The sequence below is a fragment of the Bombina bombina genome, chromosome 6 (genome assembly GCF_027579735.1).
Source record: "Bombina bombina isolate aBomBom1 chromosome 6, aBomBom1.pri, whole genome shotgun sequence".
NCBI lineage: Eukaryota > Metazoa > Chordata > Amphibia > Anura > Bombinatoridae > Bombina > Bombina bombina.
In genome coordinates this window covers 1,003,564,326-1,003,586,363 of record NC_069504.1, presented here as the reverse complement: position 1 = coordinate 1,003,586,363, position 22,038 = coordinate 1,003,564,326, and the positions used below count along the sequence as shown (strand labels likewise).

The 22,038-nt window shown below is 39.0% G+C and overlaps 1 protein-coding gene across 1 annotated transcript in view; it reads right to left on the bottom strand.

Annotated features, from left to right (window-relative positions):
* GALNT10 (polypeptide N-acetylgalactosaminyltransferase 10) overlaps window positions 1–20,510 on the bottom strand; it is a 402,787-nt gene extending 382,277 nt beyond the window's left edge. The window contains exon 1 of the mRNA XM_053718701.1: window positions 20,221–20,510. Within this exon, the coding sequence (XP_053574676.1) occupies window positions 20,221–20,361 (141 nt within the window). The 5' untranslated portion in view covers window positions 20,362–20,510. The remainder of the gene's footprint in view (window positions 1–20,220) is intronic.
* Window positions 20,511–22,038: the final 1,528 nt, after the last annotated feature.

Sequence of the window (22,038 nt, the reverse complement as noted above, 5' to 3'; positions counted from 1 at the left end):
TTTTCTGAGCCTGTCAAGTCCTTCTTTTGACCCATTTTGCCAAAGGAAAGGAAGTTGCCTAATAATTATGCACACCTGATATAGGGTGTTGATGTCATTAGACCACACCCCTTCTCATTACAGAGATGCACATCATCTAATATGCTTAATTGGTAGTAGGCTTTCAAGCCTATACAGCTTGGAGTAAGACAACATGCATAAAGAGGATGATGTGGTCAAAATACTCATTTGCCTAATAATTCTGCACTCCCTGTATGTATGTATGTATGTATGTATGTATGTATGTATGTATGTATGTATGTATGTGTATATATATATATATATATATATATATATATATATATATATATATATATATATATATATATATATATATATATATATATATATATATATATATATATATATATATACACACACATATATATATATATATACACATACACACACACACGCATGCACACACAATGTATAAGCATATATACTGTACATACATACAAGCATAGCTTAGCTTTTTTATTTATATAGTGTGTGTGTATAAGAACAATGGAAAATTAACTTATTATTCCTACACCTGACTGGGAGTGCAATTTCTTCTGCTGGCTGTGTTCACATAGCTTGTCAATAGCGTATACTTAAAGGGACAGTCAACACCAGAATGTTTGTTGTTTAAAAAGAAAGATAATCCCTTTATTACCCATTCCCCAGTTTTGCATAACCAACACAGTTATAATAATACACATTTTACCTCTGTAATTACCTTGTATCTAAGCTTCTGCTGACTGCCCCCTTATTTCAGTTCTTTTGGCAGACTTGCATTTTAGCCAATCAGTGCTCACTCCTGGGTCACTTCACGTGCATGAGCTTAATGTTGTCTATATGAAACACATGAAATAATGCCCTTCAAGGTCTAAGAAATTAGCATATGAACCTCCTAGGTTTAGCTTTCAACTAAGAATGCCAAGAGAACAAAGCAAACTTTGTGATAAAAGTAAATTGGGAAGTGGTTTAAAATTACATGAACTATTTAAATCATAATTTTTTTGGACTTGACTGTCCCTTTAAGTTGTTGGGATGTTGGGATACCACAGTCTAAATCAGCTATTTCAATTGCCTAAATAAGGGTAAACGAGCTATTTGTAAACAATGTAATACACTGCAGCAGGTAAAATGGATCACTGGGAAACAATTAAAGGGGAAAAAATAGGGTAAATGATTCCTTTATGTCTGAAATTATTAATTTTTTTTTAGTTCTGATAACTGTCCACACATATCTGTCCCTAAATAACCAGCAAAGATGATAAAATAAACTTCAAAACTGAAGTTTTAATAACATAATGACAGTGGTAAGCTTTCCCTACTCCAGTAACAAGTTTTGACTGGCCCCAATAAACCAGTATGAAGTACCTCTTAACCAACATGTACTAACAGGAAGTACCTAACAGCCAATGAATATTTGCCGAATGTGTACTAACAGGAAGTACCTACCAGCCAATGAGTATTTGCCGAATGTGTACAAACAGGAAGTACCTACCAGCCAATGAGTATTTGCCGAATGTGTACAAACATTAACATTTGTCATCAGTAAAAAAGTCAAGACTGGCTCCTTCAAATAAGTCAAATGGTGGATAACGTTCTGCTACCGAAAAAAATTGTTTATGCAACAAAAACATTTTTTGCACAAACCTAGTATTTAAATTTATTGTAAGACTGTAGAAAAATCTTCTAATTGCAAGGTTCTTATCATTCCACCCCTTCCTAGAGGCCATAAAGCAAATTCTGTATTCTATGTTTTATGTTTTATTCAAAATGCTACAAAACAATGGCTTAGGCCTAGGCTAAAGAATTTGCTTTTTGGCCTCTCTAGAGAAGGTAGAACAAACATACTTTTTACACAAAAGCAAGAGGTTTAATGTCCCTTTAAACTAATGTGTCAACCCCTGAGCTAAGCAAAGGTAGGCACTCAAAAAAATCATGCAACACTAACCAGTTCTAGATAAAAAGAAAATTAAATTAGACTAAGACAATGCAATTTAACGTTTAAGCATTTATGTTGACGGCATTGTGCGCCAAACAGGAACCCAATTTAACTTGTCACTGACTTGGCAAACATGATAAGTTTGTAAAATAATTTATGTATGTAGTGATTACTATGCAACACATTCAATTACATTTCTACAAAAAAAAAAAAAAAAAAGGAATAAGAAGCGATAAATGTCACTGCTACGCAATTCTTCAAGATTCAGATCTAAGTTCTAAGAATGATATCTGTGTGTTAGTATGTCAGTAATCAAATAAATGGGTTTTCCCAATTTATAGTAGAAATAACATTCATGATTTAACAAATCTATATTTCAACTGCAAGCTGTGGCTTAAAGGGACACTAAACCAATTTTTTTTTCTTCCAGGATTCAGATAGAGCATGCAATTTTAAGCAACTTTTTAATTTACTCCTATTATCAATTTTTCTTTGTTCTCTTGCTATTTTTATTTGAAAAAGAATGAATCTAAGCTAAGGAATCGGCCCATTTTTAGTTCAGCACTCTGGATAGCGCTTGCTGATTGGTGGGTACATTTAGCCACCAATCAGCAAGCGCAATCAAAAGTGCTGAACCAAAAATGGGCCGGCTCTTTAGCTTAGATTCCTGCTTTTTCAAATACAAATAGCAAGAGAATGGAGAAAAAAAATGATAATAGGAGTAAATTAGAAAGTTGCTTAAAATTGCATGCTTTATCCGAATTATGACAGAAAAAAAATTGGGTTTAGTGTCCCTTTAAAGGGACATTTCAGCCAAAAATCGAATACACATGGATGCATTTCAGTAATAAATAGAAGCATTTTGTAACATACATGTATTAGCAAACATGTTTCTAATAAAAGCTTTAGCTGTTTTAAATTTGTATTTATGTGTGCACTGTGCACCAGCATTTTAAACACAACTCTTGCTCAGAGAACCTAAGGTACTTGTACCATCTGGTAATGACTCAATTTGGTAATTGGTGACATGATACAAGCCCCACTGGAGCTCTGAGCTGCTGCAGCAATTAAAATGCTGGTACACTGACAATATCTAGCTATGCTTCACATGAACGTGCAGAAAAAAAGTTAAATTGAATGTAAATTTTGATGATAAAGTGCCCGGTTTTTAAAAATTAAATTAAAAACAGGGGCACTTTAATTCATAAAAATGTACGTTTTACTCGTGTTGTGAAACAACAACTTGACAGCCGCTCCAGCTTCCCCCGGTTGTCGCAAGCCTCTTCCTATGTAAGAAATGATGAATCGGTCGTCCTCCAATCATGCTGTGATTGGAGGAAGCCGGATTCCTCATTTTAGACCCAGGAAGAGGCTTTGCGACGGGTGGAGGAAGCGATGCAGCAGCTGTCAAGATTAAAAGGTATTTCCACAACACGAGTGAAATGTAAATTTTTATGGATTAAAGTGCCCCTGTTTTTAATCAAATTTTTAAAAAAACGGGCACTTTATCATCAAAATTTACATTCACTTTAACACTAAAACAGTGCTAACTTTTACTAGAAGCATTTTTGACAATGCATGTATATTGCAAATATGTTTCTATGCAATTCATCTATGTGCATTTAAATTTTGACCGGAATGTCTCTTTAAGGGATACAGTTGGAACTGCACTGATAAGGGCAATATATTGGGGGTGGATCGCTGTAATTAAATAAATACATTTTAAAAAAAAAAAACATGAAAGGGGGAAGGATGTTATTACCCTGAATCAAATAGAAAATTAAAAAAGCTTCCATGATGATTTTATACATGAACAAATATGTTAAAAAAAATTTTTTTTAAAGACTTCAAAAATGTAAAGAGGTGCTGAGTTTTGTTAAAGGGAAAGTATACACCAATTTTCATCTAATTGTGTGTAATAGACACTACTATAAAGGAGAATATGCACAGATACTGATCTAAAAAGCCAATATAAAACCTTTAAAAACGTATTTATCAACTTCAAGTTTAGCACTGTCGATGGTTAGGCTGGGACACCCAGTAAAGGGGGCTGAGAAATCATTGCTTTTGATTTATTTTATTTTATTTGTATGTAATAACCCTGATGTGCGTTTGTGGTATAAATGTGATAATATAGAGGCGACGCAACAGCTGACTCAAAGGGAAGTATTGACTTGTTATTTATCATTGTATTTTAACATAATTATCATTGAAATCCTATTTTCTAACCAATGTCTCAGGCTGCGGTCTGGGATTTTGTCAATATATGCATGCCTATAAATACTGAAAGCCTTTGGACTGGCCAATAGATTTTAAAACATTTATCATGTTTTGCATAAAGAGGTTGGCAGAAAAACACAAACCGGAAGTTATAGGGGACACTAAAGTACATATAAAAAATAGTACATACAAAGAAAAAGGAGTTATAAACAATCTACACGGTATAAAAATGTTGGTACTTAACTTCTTACATGCTGAAATACATTGTACTTTTAAAGGAACATTATACTCTAGATTTGTCTTTGCACAAATGTTTTTTAGACGATTCATTTATATAGCTCATCTGAGTGTTTTTGTAGCAATGTATAGTTTTGCTTATTTTTATTTAATGTAATTGTAATTTTATTTTTATTTAATAACATTGTGCTTACTTTCAGACTCCAAACCTGCTCTTACTGCTTTCTCAGCCCTTTTCACAGGGTGTCCCAGCCTAACCTCACCAACAGTGCTAAACTGGGAACTTCTAAGTACGTTTTTAAAAGGTTTTATTCTTTATAGTAGTGGCTATTACATGCAGTATATGAAAATTGGTGTACGCTGTCTCTTTAATGACAGCACTGGACCTCCTTGGAAGACTAGGTAAGTTAAAAAAAAGTTCTACAGATCCAATACAAAATTAATTTGTCACATACAAGCTGCCTCTGACTAAGTGTGGGTTTGAATGCTGGTGCACAAGGCATGTACAACATATGTGTATATGCTGCTGAAACACTAATAGCTTTAAGTGGATGCATTTTTTTTCTAATAGAAATATACTATAGAAATGCTTCTGCTCAAAATTTAAATGCACTCATGCACATTTCAATTTTGGCCATTATGTCCCTTTCAAAGTTCTAACACGTTTAGAAGTCTTAAAGGGACTGTAACATTGTTTTTCACTTAATGTGTTTCAGAATGAGTATACATTGTATGAGAAATTACTTCTTTGAGATTAATTTTGTAGTTTAAATAGTTGTTTTTGTTCTTTCAAACCACAACCCATAAAAATGGGTTCAGCTTGCAGGGAAATTGAATATTCTTATTTTATCACACATATACTTCTTTAAATCATCTCTGCCTGTAAACCAAAGCCCAAATACTTTTTTTATTGCTTATCTATTCTATCCCCTATTGGGGTGTAATTTCTTCTGCTGGCTATGTTAACACAGCTTTTATTTAAACTATGCTTAAAGGACCAGTAAATACAGCAGCTTTGCATTATCAACAAATGCATGATAAAAAGACAACACACAATAGCACTTAGTCTGAGCTTCAAATGAGTTGTAGATTTTTTTTCTGACAAATTCCAAAGTTGTGTCTATTTCTACTTCTCCTGTATCATGCGACAGCCATCAGCCAATCACAAATGCATATGCGTATATTCTGTGAATTCTTGCACATGCTCAGTAGGAGCTACTGACTCAATGGATCATTGGGAACAAGCTAAAGGGGAGAGAAATTTAGGGTATACTGTCCTTTTAATATCATTCATAGCCCATAAAGCCTGAAATATCCAGATAAACACTTAGCTGATCAAATGACATAACCCTAACAACTAGTGTAAATATATAATTCTCTCACTATTCAGTACACAAAGATCCAAAAGCAGTCTATAATTAGGTAATAAAGATTTAGAATGCTATAAATTAAAGCGTACAAGAACAATGAAATTGTGGCTGAACTACTGTTTAAGATCATAACATCTTTTGCCTGTAGCTATAAATCTCAGTCTTCAGAGAGCAGGCACTGCCAGAGAACTGGATAAGAAAGGACTTTTTGATGCAGTCATAGGGATAGATGACAGATTTGCAGCTGCTCGCACTAAGAACAGAGAATTCTCTGCCAATCCTGCTGCAGGTGGCAATTTTGACAGATAGTCAAAGTACGATAAATGAAACAGGAGATACGTGTTGTAGTCACAGACCTGGCTATAGTATCTAATTTAAAGCCTTCATGCCTCAGAGATCCACTGTAACGTGATTTGCACACTAAAGATGATGGGGACTTTGGTGTTTTGGCTCAAGAGCAATGAGGCACAGCCAGAATTTAAACATTTGCTTTCTTTAAAAAGACCATAACAAATTGTCTAACAAATGAGCCGCAGTTCTCTCCTGCTGCCATGAAGGTAGAGGTGGAAATCTACATTTATCACTAAACTGTTATACAATTAAAACACTATGTCACTTGCACATACACAAGAAGTCTCCCATTGCTATTGGTTTCTCAATCAAGTAAGCCCAGACAAGAAAGACAAATAATGGAATCCAAAATTGGACACAGTTGTGCATCTCAGACACAAAATATCTGAGTGTATGTGAAGGTGAACTAAACATGTATGAGTTTAAAATGATTTTCCCTTTGAGCTTTATATTTATGTTGTTGATCAACTGGCTTTGAGTGTTGGATCAAGAACAATAGAAGTTCCATACTGAGAGTTCACAGTAAAACAGCAATTACTCAGACAGTTTACAGGGATTATGCGGTAAGAGTATACTTTTCCAACAAAAGAATAGTACCGGTTATTTTTTAGAGCCTTCTGTGTTCATAAATCTCCCATTATGAATTTTCTAACTAGATTTGATTAACTGAGGTTAAAGTGAAGGTCAACTTAAAAGAACAGCCTCACGGCACAGCATAGACTTATAAAAATGAGCAGGAGTTTAAGTCATTAATTTTTTTAAATCTATTTATTTTGTTATATTTTTACCTTTAAACTGCTCCGTCGATAAGTGCAGCACTCCCGTCCGCTATCTTGTCTAATTGATGGACAGATGACGATCTTAAACCAACTAATCCTCGTTTCCCCCCCAGGCCGTGACGTTTACGCAAAGGGGCTGAACGCCCAGGGGGGGAAACAAGGATTAGTTGGTTTAAGAATCGTCATCTGTCCATCAATTAGACAAGATGGCTGGCGGGAATGCTGCGCTTATCGGCGGAGCAGTTTAAAGGTAAAGATATAAGAAAATAAATAGATTTAAAAAAATTCATGACTTAAACTCCTGCTCATTTTTATAAGTCTATGCAGTGCCGTGAGGCTGTACTTTTAAGTTGACCTTCACTTTAAACAAACCCCCCCCCCCTCTTAAAAAATATTGTGTTTGTCTTGATTTGACACTCAAACACTGCAGCAACCTGAAATACCTTTATGAATCTCAGAATAAACTACTATTATTTTTATTATTATCGGTTATTTGTAGAGCTCCAACAGATTCCAAAGCGCTATAAACAAATGCGGAGTACAACAAAACATTTATAGGTATCAAATGGATAAAAAGAAAGATCTGAGTCAAATGTGACTCCAAGACATCGGGCATGCGGGATAGGGGTAATGATGGAGTTCGACAGTTATAGAGATTGGGGGTGGAGAGTTTGGAAGAAGGGGGGGAATTAGGAGCTCAGTTTTGGAGAGATTTAGCTTGAGGAAGTGAGGGGACATCGAGGAAGAGATGTGAGAAAGACAGTAACACGGGTTAGCAAGGAAGGAGATAGGTCTGGTGCAGAGAAGTAGATTTGGGTGTCGTCGGCATACAAATGATATTGGAAACCGTGGGACTTAATTAGGGAACCTAATGACGTGTAGATTGAGAAGAGAAGGGGACAGAGAACAGAGCCTTGCAATACCCAGACAGAAAGTGGTGACGGGGCAGAGGAGGCCCCAGAGACGGCTACACTAAAGGCACGGGTTGACAGGTAGTAAGAGAACCACGAGAGGGCTGTGTCACAAATGCCGAAGGATTGGAGGGTTTGGAGCAAAAGAGGGTGGTCAACAGTGTCAAAGGCTGCGGACAGATCAAGGAGGATAAGCAGAGAGAAGTGGCCTTTTGATTTTGCTGTAAGTAGGTCGTTGGTAACCTCAACGATTGCTGTCTCTGTGGAGTGATGGGGATGAAATCCAGATTGCAGTGGGTCAAGGAGGGAGTTGAATGTAAGAAAATGGGATAGGCGTGCATAAGCTAGCTTTTCGAGAAGCTTTGAGGCAAGAGGGAGGAGAGAAATATGGCGGTAGTTGGATGGGGAGGTTGGATCAAGGGAAGGTTTTTTGAGGATAGGTGTGACCAGTGCATGTTTCAGAGATGAAGGAAATATACCGGTGCTGAGGGAGAGGTTGAAAATGTGTGCGAGTATAGGGGTAAGGGTAGAAGAGAGGGAGGGGAGTAGCTGTGAGGGGATAGGGTCAAGGGGACAGGTAGTGAGGTGAGAGTGCAGTATAAGTGCAGAAACTTCTTCCTCAGTAACAGGGGAGAAAGAGCTAAGTTTATGGCTACGTGGGTTGTGGTCGATTGCGAGCGTTTGAGGGGGTGGGAGACTAGTAGTATGTTGAGAGCTGATTTCGTTTCTGATGGAGTCGATTTTGTTATTGAAGTGGCTGGCAAAGTCTTGAGCTGACAGAGAAGTTGTATTAGGAGGTGGGGGTGGGCGGAGAAGAGTATTGAAAGTGGAGAACAGACTATACTATGTATTAGCAATAGATATAGGCAGTGTAGCAGAATTATAACATTTAAAAAGGGACAGTCTAGTCAAAATTAAACTGTCATGATTCGGATATGGCATGCAATTTAAAAAAAAATTTAAAATTTACTTTTATCATCAAATTTGGTTTGTTCTCTTGGTATTCTTTGTTGAAAGCTAAGCCTAGGTAGGCTCAAGCTGATTTCTAAGCCCTTAAAGGCAGTCTCTAATCTCAGTGCATTTTGACAGTTTCCCAGCTAGACAGCACTAGATGATGCGTGTCATATAGATAACATTGTGCTCACTCCTGTGGAGTTACCTAGGAGTCTGCACTGATTGGCTAAAATGCAAGTCTCTCAAAAGAACTGAGATAAGAAGCAGTCTGCAGAGACTTAGACACAAGGAAATTGCAGAGATAAAAAGTATATTAATATAACCATGCGCGTGCAATTTCAGTCCGAGGACTGGATTCTGATTTGCTTATCAGTTTAAGAAGAAGGCAGCTACGTAATAGTGGGGGGAGTTCGGCATCCATATTGACCGGGTATTAGAGTAGTTAGCGCCGCTGATTAGGACAGAAGCAAGGCGGCAAGGGAGGAGGGGTATAGTGTAGGCGGACCTCCGTTTCTTAATTTACAATATTAAAACCTGTTACACTAAGTGTTGAATGTCCCTTTAAAAGGAACATGAAACAAATAATTTTTCTCTCATGATTCAGATAAATCACACAATTTTAAACAACTTTATAATTTACTTCTTTTGTCTAATTTGCCTTATTCTCTTGATATCCTTTGATGAAGGAGCAGTAATGCACTATTGGGAGCTAGCTTAAAGCCAATGACAAGAGGCATGTATGTGCAGCCTCCAATCAGCAGCTTCCGAGCCTACCTAGGTTGACTTGCCAACAAAGGATACAAAGAGAATGAAAAATTTGATAAAAGAAATAAATTAGAACTTTGTTTTAAATGGTATGCTCCAGCTGAATCATGAAGGAAAAAATGAGCTTCATGTTCTTTTAAGCAGCAAAACCTTGTAGTGCCATAGACTAAGCTTGCTGTGATCTGAGAGGGCAGCATAGATCAATCTCCACAGTGATGTCAGATACAGAATGAACATTTGCTGGTAATGATGGCGATATGGGAATTCTCCCAAGGTGCAACAGCTTTGGGCTTTGTGCTTAAAGGGACAGTCAACACTAAAATTGCTATTGTTTAAAAAGATAGATAACACCTTTACTACCCATTCACCAGCTTTGCACAACCAACATTGTTATAATATACTTTATAAAATGTAAACCTCTGAATGTCCGTCTGTTTCTAAGCCATTACAGACAGCCTCTTATCACGTGTTTTTTTATTTGCTTTTCACAACAGGAGACTGCTAGTTCATGTGGGCCTTATAGATAACATTGTGTTAACAGCCGTGGAGTTATTTAAGTCAGCACAACACCCAGAGGCAGAACTTTTCTTCACTTTCTGCGATGAGATTTTTTTTATGAAACTTTTTCTGCAGGCCATTTTTAAATAAAATTCAATTTTAAATTAGAGAGTTACACTAAGGCACCAGTTCAATTGCAATGTGTTGGTTAACATAAAAATAAATTTTTTTATGTTTTATAATATAATTGCATTGCAAATTAGCTGCATACAAAAACATACATTTTAAAATATCTCTTGAATAAGTCCGTTTCCTTTTCTATTGGTCTAACATAGAAATATAGTAATAAAAAAAGATGCAATGCTCATACTAACGTCTTACATTCAGAATAAACAGCTTTACAGACTGGGAAAGGCTAGGGGGCGGGTTTGAAAAAAAATCTCTGAGAGACAGTAAACAAGCAATGTCCTGCTGCTTTGCAGCGCTACTGCATATTTGACTGCTCACTTCAAACAGGACTTTGCTCTGGATGCATTTTGTTAAAGGGATACTAACCCAATTTTTTTTTTCTTTACTGAATCAGATAGAGCATGCAATTTTAAGCAACTTTCTAATTTACTCCTAATATCAATTTTTCTTCATTATCATGCTATCTTTATTTGAAAAAGCAGGAATGAGCCCATTTTTGGTTCAGCACCATGGTAGTGCTTTCTGATTAGTGGCTAAATGTAGCAAACCAATCAGCAAGCTCTACCCAGGTTCTGAACCAAAAATGGGCCGACTGCTTACATTACATTCCTGCATTTTCAACTTAAAATAGCAAGATAACAAAGAAAAATTGATAATAGGAGCAAATTAGAAAGTTGCTTAAAATTGCATGCTCTATCTGAATCATGAAAGAAAACATTTGGGTTTAGTGTCCCTTTAAAGAAAAAACAGTGTAGCTAGAGCACAGCTCTGTTTAAAGAGAACTGTCTAATGTGGAGCAACGCTACAAAGTTCAAGCGCTAACTGTTCCTGCATGTGTCCTGTTCTTTCTGCAGACATGATGCATTTTCTGCGATGACATCTCAGATCACTGTATGTTCTGCCTTAGGGCACAACAGTACTAAATGCAAGTCAATAGATGGATAATAAATAAAAAGTCATGTGATCAGGGGGCTGTCAGAAGAGGTAAAAAGTATATTAATATAACTGTGTTGGCTATGCAAAACTGGGGCATTTATAGTATAATCGCATTTGTAACGCGCCCGTCGCCATCGGCAGTTGCCGCCCACAATAAGTATTTTTTGTAAAAAAAAAAAACACTATCCGAAATAAAAAAATTAAACCTAATCCCTATAAAAATAAAAAGCCCCTCAAAAATAAAAACACCCCTAATCTAAGAATAAACTACAAATAGTCCTTAAAAGGGCTTTTTGTAGGGCATTGCCCTAAAAAAATCAGCTTTTTTACATTAAAAATAAAGTCTCCCCTAACAGTTAAACCACCCACTCACCAAACCCCCCGAAATAAAAAAAAAAACTATCACTAATAAACCTAAACTATCCATTGCCCCTAAAGGGGCATTTGTATGGACATTGCCCTTAAAAGGGCATTAAGCTCTTTTTCACTGCCCTTAAAAGGGCATTTAGCTGTTTTGCAAATTGCCCAATAAACTAATCTAAAAAAACAACCCCCCCCCAAAAAAAAAACTAACACTAAAGCCCCAAATACTGTAGGTACTCACGGTTTCAGAAGTCCGACGGAGAAGGTCTTCTTCCAGACAGGTCCATCATTTTCATCCACAGTGAAGGCAGCGCGGAGCAGAGGTCCGGAGCGGTCTTCCCAGATATGGCAATCCTTGGCCGCAGCGCTCCTCGGTGAAGGCGTAGAGGTTCCTCTTAATGCGATTGTTTGCCACACACTAAAGATTGAATTCAAGGTACCCCATATTTATTGGGGTACCTTGCATTCCTATTGGCTGAAATTTTCAAAATCAGCCAATAGGATGAGAGCTGCTGAAATCTTATTGGCTGATTTGAATAGCCAATAGGATTTCAGTAGCTCTAATCCTATTGGCTGTTCTGAAAAATTGCATTCAATATTCAGTATACAACGGACATCAGATGAAGAGGAACCTCCATGCTGCCGAGGACCGCCGCAGAGGACTGCCGACGCAGCCACAGATGACCACCGCCAAGGATCGCCACATCTGGGAAGACCGCTCCGGACCTCCGCTCCGCGTCGCCTTTGCTGTGGATGAAGATGATGGACCAATCTGGAAGAAGACCTTCTCTGCCGGACTTCTGAAACCGTGAGTACCTATTTGGGGCTTTAGTGTTAGATTTTTATTTGGGGGGAGGGGTTTAGATTAGGCTTTATTGGGCAATTTGCAAAACAGCTAAATGCCCTTATTTTTTCTGTATTTTTACATTTTATAGCTTGGGGTTTACATTTTTAACACAGACTGTCCTCTGGGCAGGCTTATCAACTAGTGGATAATAAAGGGATTATGTATCTTTTAAAACAATACAAATTTTGGTGTAGACTGCCCCTTTAAAAGGTGGTCACATCAAGAGCACATGAAGCAGAAGCAACATTCAGCAAAGGATGTAGTCCAGGATTAACACAATGACACTAAACGAATGATGCACAGCAACACTGAGTATATACATCAGTCTGGTATAGTGAGACTGTCAGTTTCATACAAAAGCAGCTCAACAGATTAACCCCTTTGTGACCAGACCACTTTTCCATTTGTTGATGGTCTGGGACCAGGGCTATTTTTGCATTTGTGCAGTGTTTGTGTTTAGCTGTAAGTTTCTCATTTACTGTAACCACACATATTATATATTGTTTTTCTCGCCATTAAATGGACTTTCTAAAGATACCATTATTCTCATCATATCTTATAATCTACTATAAAAAAAAAAATTATAAAACATGATGACAATTTTTTTTCTATTACACATCTACAACCACCAAAAAACACCCATGCTAAACAGTTTCTAAATTGTGTCCTTAGTTTAGAAATACCCAATGTTTACATGCTTTTATTTGTAAGTTATAGTGCAATAAATACAAGTAGCACTTTGCTATTTCCAAACCATTTTTTTTTTTTTTTTAAATTAGCGATAGCTACATTGGAACATTGATATCTGTCAGGAATCCATGAATATCCCTTGACATGTATATTTTTTTTTTTTTTTTTAGTAGACAACCCCAAGTATTGATCCAGGCCCATTTTGGTATATTTCATGCCACCATTTCACCGCCAAATGCGATCAAATAAAACGTTCACTTTCTCACAAACTTTAGGTTTCTAACTAAAAATGATTTACAAACAGCTTGTGCAATGACGGCACAAATGGTTGCAAATGCTTCTCTGGCACCCCCTTTGTTCAGAAATAGCAGACATATATGGCTTTGGCGTTGCTTTTTGGCAATTAGAAGGCCGCTAAATGCTGCTGCTCACCACATGTGTGTTATGCCCAGCAGTGAAGGGGTTAATTAGGTAGTTGTAGGGTTAATTTTAGCTGTAGTGTAGTAGACAACCCCAAGTATTGATCTAGGCCCATTTTGGTATATTTCATGCCACCATTTCACCACCAAATGCGATCAAATAAAAAAATCGTTCACTTTTTCACAAACTTTAGGTTTCTCACTGAAATTATTTACAAACAGCTTGAGCAATGATAGCACAAATGGTTGTTAATGCTTCTCTGGGATCCCCTTTGTTCAGAAATAGCAGACACATATGGCATTGGCATTGTTTTTTGGTAATTAGAGGGCCGTGAAATGCCGCTGCGCACCACACTTGTATTATGCCCAGCAGTGAAGGGGTTAATTAGGTAGCTTGTAGACAACTTGTATGGTTAATTCTAGATTTAGTGTAGAGATCAGCCTCCAACCTGACACATCCCAAACAGCTATCTTCCCTCTCCCACCCCACAATTGTCCCCGTCATCTTAAGTACTGGCACAAAGTCTGCCAGTACTAAAATAAAAGGCTTTTTGTTTTAATTATCTATTCAGCTGTGATGGACCCCCCTCTTAGCCCCCAACCTCCCTGATTCCCCCCAAATAGCTCTCTAACCCTCCCCCCGCTACCTATTTGCCGCCATCTTGGGTACTGGCAGCAGTCTGCCAGTACCCAGTTGGCCCCACCAAAAAAAAAATTTACATTTTTTTTAATAAAAAAAATAAATGTTTCTGTAGTGTAGCTACCCCCTCGATACTCCCCTCCCTCTCCCCCTCCCAGATCCTTTTATCATAAATTTTTCCCTCTCCCTCCTTCCCTTTCAATCACATTGGTGGCAGTAGTTGCTGCGCGTGCGCGACCACCCTATGGGCCGTCCACCTGCATCCCTGCTAAGGCTTCCACCCATCAACGATCGGCACTATCGCTACTGGTGCAGAGAGGGCCACACAGAGTGCCTCTCTCTGCATCGGTGTGTAAAATAAATGGTATTGCTGGATGCCTCAATATCAAGGCATCACTGCAATACCATAAAGGCGGTTGGAAGCGATCAGGGTCGCTTCCATCGCTTGAAACCCCAGAGGACATGCCAGGAACATCCTTGGTCACAACGGGTATTTTTTGTAAAACGTTCCTGACACGTCCTCGGTCGTGAAGGGGTTAAAGGGACATGAAACTCAAAAATGTTCCTTCAAAATTCAAATAGAACATACAATTTTAAACAACTTTCCAATTTAATTCTATTATATAATTAGCTTCATTCTCTTTGTATTCTTTGTTGAGAAAGTAGCAATGCTTTAGTGGGAGCTATATGAACACATTGGTCAGCCAATTACAAGAGGCATATATGTGCAACTACCAATCAGCAGCTCCTGAGTGAACATAGGTATATTTTTGAACAAAACAAATTAGATAATAGGAGTAAATTGGAAAGTTGTTTAAAATCACTTGTTCTATCTGGATCATAAAAGAAAATAAAAATGTGTTTCATGTCCCTTTAAGATTAGCATGTACAGTTTATATTAGATGGATTTTAGGGGAGAATGTACTTGCAGAGCTATTGGCTTCATATAGCTACTAGTTTTCGGCCTTATACACCCCTCTTCCACGCAAACAAAAAGGCCATTTAACTGCCCAACCAATATAAGGGCAAGAAGTAGTTTGCAGCACTTTGAGAGGTATTTGCTGCCCATCACTGATCAAGAGCGCAAACCAAGGCAGCTACAGCCAAAATTAATTGTAGTTCATTCCTTCTTAAAGGGTCAGTATAGTCAAAATTAAACTTTTATGATTCTGATAGGGCATGCAATTTTAAACAACTTTCCAATTTACTTTTATCATCACATTTGGTTTGTTCTCTTGATATTCTGTGATGAAAGCTAAACCTAGGAAGGCTCATATAATCATTTCTAAGGACTTGAAGGCCGCCTCTTATCGAAGTGCCTTTTGACAGTTTCTCACGGGTAGACAGCGCTAGTTCATGTGTGCCATATAGATAACATTGTGCTCACTTCAGTGGAGTTATTTATGAGTGAACACTGATTGTCTAAAATGCAAGTCTGTCAAAAGCGCAGAAAAGTGCAATATCACACTTGTATTAGGGGGTGCACAATGAATTATAAGTAAAGATACCACATAAATGTTAACTGTACATCTGTGAACAAATAAACAGTTCAATCTAAATTGTCCATTGGTGATGTCCTCCAGAATACACTTCCGAGGCTGGCTGCACTCTCCTCTCTCTCTCAGACACATGCGGCACCTCTCTTGTTGCATTTTCTAAAGTCTGTCAAAACAACTGAGATAAGGGGGCAGTCTGCAGAGGCACAAATACAAGGTTATTACAGAGGTAAAAGTATATTAATATTACATTTCTTTTTATGTAATTTTTGTGCGGCAGCCAGTAAGACTGCGTGCAGTACAGCTCTTAAAAAGAAAATCTGATTGGCTGTGACACAAAAACAACATAAAAAGATAAAGAAGAAAGTCTAAAGAAGGGCGGACAGAGAAAGAAGAAAAGGATGTCAGATTAATGCATTATTTACGTTTGGCGCATAAAAAGCAAGAGTTTGTCAATAAATCTTATCCTAAAATCTGTTTATTTCAATTATTAGTTCTACAATGCACAAATTTACTATCACTTTAAAAGGTAATATTCAGATTATAAAAAATGATTTCTCATGAAAGAATTTTAGGGCAGAAACTGGTTTTCCATGTTCATTTTATGTTTTTTAACCTATGTGCATGTTCTATTCTCATTCCCTTGCAAACACCATCTTTTGACAGTTATTGCAGTGTAACCTGCTATAGTGACAGTTTCAGTAATTGTACATTAAAGAGACACAAAGCCCAATTTTTTTCTTTCATGATTCAGATAGAGCATGCAATTTTAAGCAATTTTTCAACTAAGAATACCAAGAGAACAAAGCAAAACTGGTGATAAAATTCAATTGGAAAGTTGTTTAAAATTGCATGCCCTATTTGAATCATGAAAGTTTTTTTGGACTTGATTGTCCCTTTAAGATAAACGGTTTTTAGCACCAGTTTCCACACTTTACCACCTCAATAGAAACAAGCCCTAAATTGGCGACAGAACCAACAGGGATGACTCAGAAGCTCAACTCTTGCAACAACTGGTAAATATGGGGATTGAATGAGCCCCACAATTTGGGATCTCGAGTGGACAGGTCACTACATGTAAAGTCCATTGAATAAAAAATGAGGAGCACCGGGATAAAACTTAGCCGTTATTACTACATGTAAACCCTGTCAGTCCGCAAAATGACAAATCGGCACCTTTGGCTATGAGTTAAAGGGACAGTCAACACAAGAATTTTTGTTGTTTTAAAAGATAGATAATCCCTTTATTACCCATTCCCCAGTTTTGCATAACCAAAACAGTTATATTAATATACTTTTTAGCTCTGATTACCTTGTATCTAAGCATCTTCTGACAGCCCCCTGATCACATGACATTTTATTTACTATCTATTGACTTTCATTTTAGCCAATTAGTGCAGCAGTGTCTGCCACAACCCACGGGCGTGCTCACAATGTTATCTATATAGTTTACCTGAACTAGCTTTCCCCTGTTGTGAAAAGCAAATACAAAAGCATGTGATTAGAGGCGGCCTTCAAGGGCTTAGAAATTATATGAGCCTTCCTAGGTTTAGCTTTCAACTAAGAATACCAAGAGAACAAAGCAAAATTGGTGATAAAAGCAAATTGGAAAGTTGTTTAAACTTACATGCCCTATTTGAATCATGAAAGTTTTTTTTGGACTCGACTGTCCCTTTAACCAAGTACAAATCTTATGCTCATTCTCATTAGATAATGATCTCTGAACTTCAGACTTTAAGAAACTCTGCAATAAACCCAAAGTCACATGCTAAATTTAAAACAATATACATCAAAATCAACACCAAATATTAACGCTTACTGGACAAATAATTTATTTAGGATGGCCAGTCCCTAGTCAATAACTCATTTATATATTGCTATTTATAATTTAAAAAAAAGAGCATTTAAAAATCAATAATACCCACAAATGGATGCTGCATTTCTACAACACATGGAGAACATTGCCTACTTCCCAAATTTAAATACCCAGAAGCAAAATACACAAAAGCATGATTACAACACCAAAATTAACAGCAAACCTCCAAAATAAACCAATACTAAATAACACACATGTTTATACAGACGTAATTGCTGCATGTTTACATAACACAACTATCTAGATACATGCTCATGTCTTAACATCCCCCTCATTCACAGCAAATATTCTCAGTAGAGTTTAACACTACACACTTCATTCAATGTGACACAGAGTTTAGAATGTAGATCTTTAACAATCAATTCCCTATCATTTTAACCACTACTTCATAACATTCTAGTTGACTATGAACCCCAGTATGGAAAGAAACACAATAAGCAACTTAAATAACAGCAAATCCACACTTACTGGAAATCTCTGCAGTCTAATTGTCACTGACATCACATTAGAGAACCACCAGTTAATGACAGCTCATAGCTACATTCTGATGACCTGTTTATCCAGCAACAAAAGCTGAGAGACCTGTTTTAATGGACAGTGACTATCACTACAATACCAGAATGAATCAGCCATGAAAAATAATTACGTTATCATTAAAGGGACATTAAACACTTTGAGATGGTAATATAAAATGATAAATTGTATATATAAAACAGCTCTGCAATATACTTTATTTATTTTGTCCTCTTTGCCTGTAATTCCATTCTGAAATTGTAAGCTTTTCAGCTCCTGTTAGAAATGGAAGTGCAGAACACTGTTAAATCCAGCACAACCATTGGCTGCACACTCTAGTGACCCTTTTTATAACTGTCTCTAATTGGCCACAGTAGAGAAGGTAACACAAGTTACAACATGGCAGCTCCCAGTGTTTTATAGACACTAAAACTTTACACTTATTTTGCCACTTTTTAATCAACTAATGAAACTTTAAAAAATACATCTATATGTTAGTCATGGGCTAATCTTTTCTTTGAATGTATCATTCTATCTAGCATGTATTTAGTGTTTAATGTCCTTTTAAAATACAAATCCCAAGAGTGACAGCTCAGCATTAACACACCTCAAAACACATTCAATACCCACACAAACTACAGCACGTCAGCAATCTTATCATAAACACTATGACTGCCAACACACCACCAGGAAGTACTAACATCGACTAACAGCACAAGGAAACAAACTTACTCATACAAATTATATAAAGAGCATTTACTTTAATAAGACAACATTCATATTCTAAAAGCATAACTATAGTTGTACATACAATGATCCACACACCATGACAATTTCAAGAGGCACAAGCACACAGGAAATACACCACAGTCACAATCACAACAAGCCCATACTCTCACTGATACATTTTTATAACATAAATCTGACCAAAAGAACAAAGACACATTTACATGGGGCAATATTACCAAAGTCCAACTCAGCATCCCAACAATTCCACAAACACACTCAGTGCATCAGCTATGCCACAAGTGCATATCAGCAGTCACTAACAGCAACTACTCACCGGCCTCTCCATTGCCAAACCATTCCACAACCGCTCACCCTCTCCATTGCCAAACCATTCCACAACCGCTCACCCTCTCCATTGCCAAACCATTCCACAACCGCTCACCCTCTCCATTGCCAAACCATTCCACAACCGCTCACCCTCTCCATTGCCAAACCATTCCACAACCGCTCACCTTCTCCATTGCCAAACCATTCCACAACCGCTCACCCTCTCCATTGCCAAACCATTCCACAACCGCTCACCCTCTCCATTGCCAACCCATTCCACAACCGCTCACCCTCTCCATTGCCAACCCATTCCACAACCGCTCACCCTCTCCATTGCCAACCATTCCTCAACCGCTCACCCTCTCCATTGCCAACCATTCCACAACCACTCACCCTCTCCATTACCAAACCATTCCACAACTGCTCACCCTATCTATTGCCAACCATTCCACAACCACTCATCCTCTCCATTACCAAACCATTCCACAACCGCTCACCCTATCTATTGCCAAACCATTCCACAACTGCTCACCCTCTACATTGCCAACCATTCCACAACTACTCACCCTCTACATTGCCAACCATTCCACAACCATTCACCCTCTCCACTGCCAACCATTCCACAAACTCACCCTCTCCATTGCCAACCATTGCACAACCACTCACCCTCTTTACTGCCATCCACTCACACTCTAGAATGCCATTTATTCCACAACCACTAATGCTATAGACTGCCATTCATTCCAAAAACCACAACTATTAATATCACAACTACTCAAGCTCTAGATAAGATTGTCTTTGAGACCACAACTACTTGTGCCCTGGATTGCCATTTAAACTACAACTACTCAAGATCTGGATTGCTATTTAGAACACAACTATTCATGCTCTAGATTGTCTTTGAGGACACACAACTACTCATCCTCAAGACTGCCATTTAGACCACAATTACTCTTTAAATTAGCATTTACACTACAAGTACTATCAGTCTAAATAACCATTTACATCACAAGCACTCACACTCAGCATCGCCAGTTACTGACAGCAGCACAGGCTGCATTCCAACACACAGAGACATTCACTCATGCTCAGGTGAGTGAGGTCTTGCATAAAGACGTGAGGCTCAGCTTACCTGTCCCTCCTCCGGTGCCCCACTATTGCTTTCCAGCTGCCTCTCCCTGTATAATGACCACAGACCCACGTTGGGCATGAAAAGCAGGGCGGCCAGCACCAGCCCCACCACCTGCAGGAGCCGTTTCTCCTTCCGCCGCATGGGAAGCCCACTCCCCGCCGCCTCCACCCACACTGACCGACAGGAGGATGACGATAAAAAGCCCTCGCAACCCGTTTGCTAGACCGAGACAATCACAGAGACTTCCACTAACTGACCCTCTCGCTCGCCCGGCGGGAGGGGGCGGGGCGAGAAGCGCGTCCACGAAAACGCGTAACCACTAGAGGTGGAGTTAGCAGAGTTGGAGAAAAGAGAAAAGTAACGATTAGCTGCTGGCTGTGAAGTGTGAATAGGAAGTAGCGCTGTACTCAGCGTGAGATTAAATATGTAAACAGAACTGAAACCTTATCAACTCATGAAAGCCTACTTAGTTCTTTATGTATATTAAAAAAACTAATTATATTAAGCTATACTAGAAAAGCCCGTGTACACGGGCCATTTTTTGCAGTACAGCGGCCCCACTCCTTGCTGCTCTTTTTCTCACCCCTCTCTTTTGCTCTCTCTTTCCCCCCTCTCTTTTGCTCTCTCTCTCCCCCTCTCTTTTGCTCTCTCCCCCCTCTCTTTTGCTCCCTCCCCTCTCTTTTGCTCTCTCCCCCTTCTCTTTTGCTCTCTCTCTCTCCCCCTCTCTTTTGCTCTCTCTCTTCCCCCCCTCTCTTTTGCTCTCTCTCTCTTCGCCCCTTTCTTTTGCTCTCTCTCTAACCCCCTTTCTTTTGCTCTCTTCCCCCCTCTCTTTTGCTCTCTCTGCCACCTATCTTTTGCTTTCTCCCACCGCTCTCCCCCCCCACCCTCTTTTTGGCTCCCCCCTCCCTTACCTCTCTTTTGCTCCCTCCCCTCTCTTTTGCTCTCTCCCCCTTCTCTTTTGCTCTCCCCCTCTCTTTTGCTCTCTCTCTTCCCCCCTCTCTTTTGCTCTCTCTCTTCGCCCCTCTCTTTTGCTCTCTCTCTAACCCCCTTTCTTTTGCTCCCTTCCCCCCTCTCTTTTGCTCTCTCTCCCACCTATCTTTTGCTTTCTCCCGCCGCTCTCCCCCCCCCACCCTCTTTTTGGCTCCCCCTCCCTTACCTCTCTTTGGCTCTCTCCCTTCCCTTCCCTCTCTTTGGCTCTCCCTCCCTTCCTTCCCTCTCTCCCTTCCTTCCCTCTCTCTCTTTGGCTCCCCCTCCCTTCCCTCTCTTTGTCTCTCCCCCCCTCCCTTCCCTCTCTTTGTCTCCCTCCCCTCTCTTTGTCTTTCTCCCTCCCTCCCCTCTCTTTGTCTTTCTCCCTCCCTCCCTTCTCTTTGTCTTTCTCCCTCCCTCCCCTCTCTTTGTCTTTCTCCCTCCCTCACCTCTCTTTGCTTTCTCCCTCCCTCCCCTCTCTTTGTCTTTCTCCCTCCCCGCCCTCTCTTTGGCTCTCTCCCTCCCCGCCCTCTCTTTGGCTCTCTCCCTCCCCGCCCTCTCTTTGGCTCTCTCCCTCCCCTCCCTCTCTTTGGCTCTCTCCCTCCCCTCCCTCTCTTTGGCTCTCTCCCTCCCTCCCCTCTCTTTGGCTCTCTCCCTCTCTCCCCTATCTTTGGCTCTCTCCCTCCCCTCTCTTTGGCTCTCTCCCTCCCTCCCCTCTCTTTGGCTCTCTCCCTCCCTCCCCTCTCTCTCCCTCCCTCCCCTCTCTTTCCCTCTCTCCCCTCTCTTTCCCTCTCTCCCCTCTCTTTGGCTCTCTCCCTCCCCTCTCTTTGGCTCCCTCCCCTCTCTTTGGCT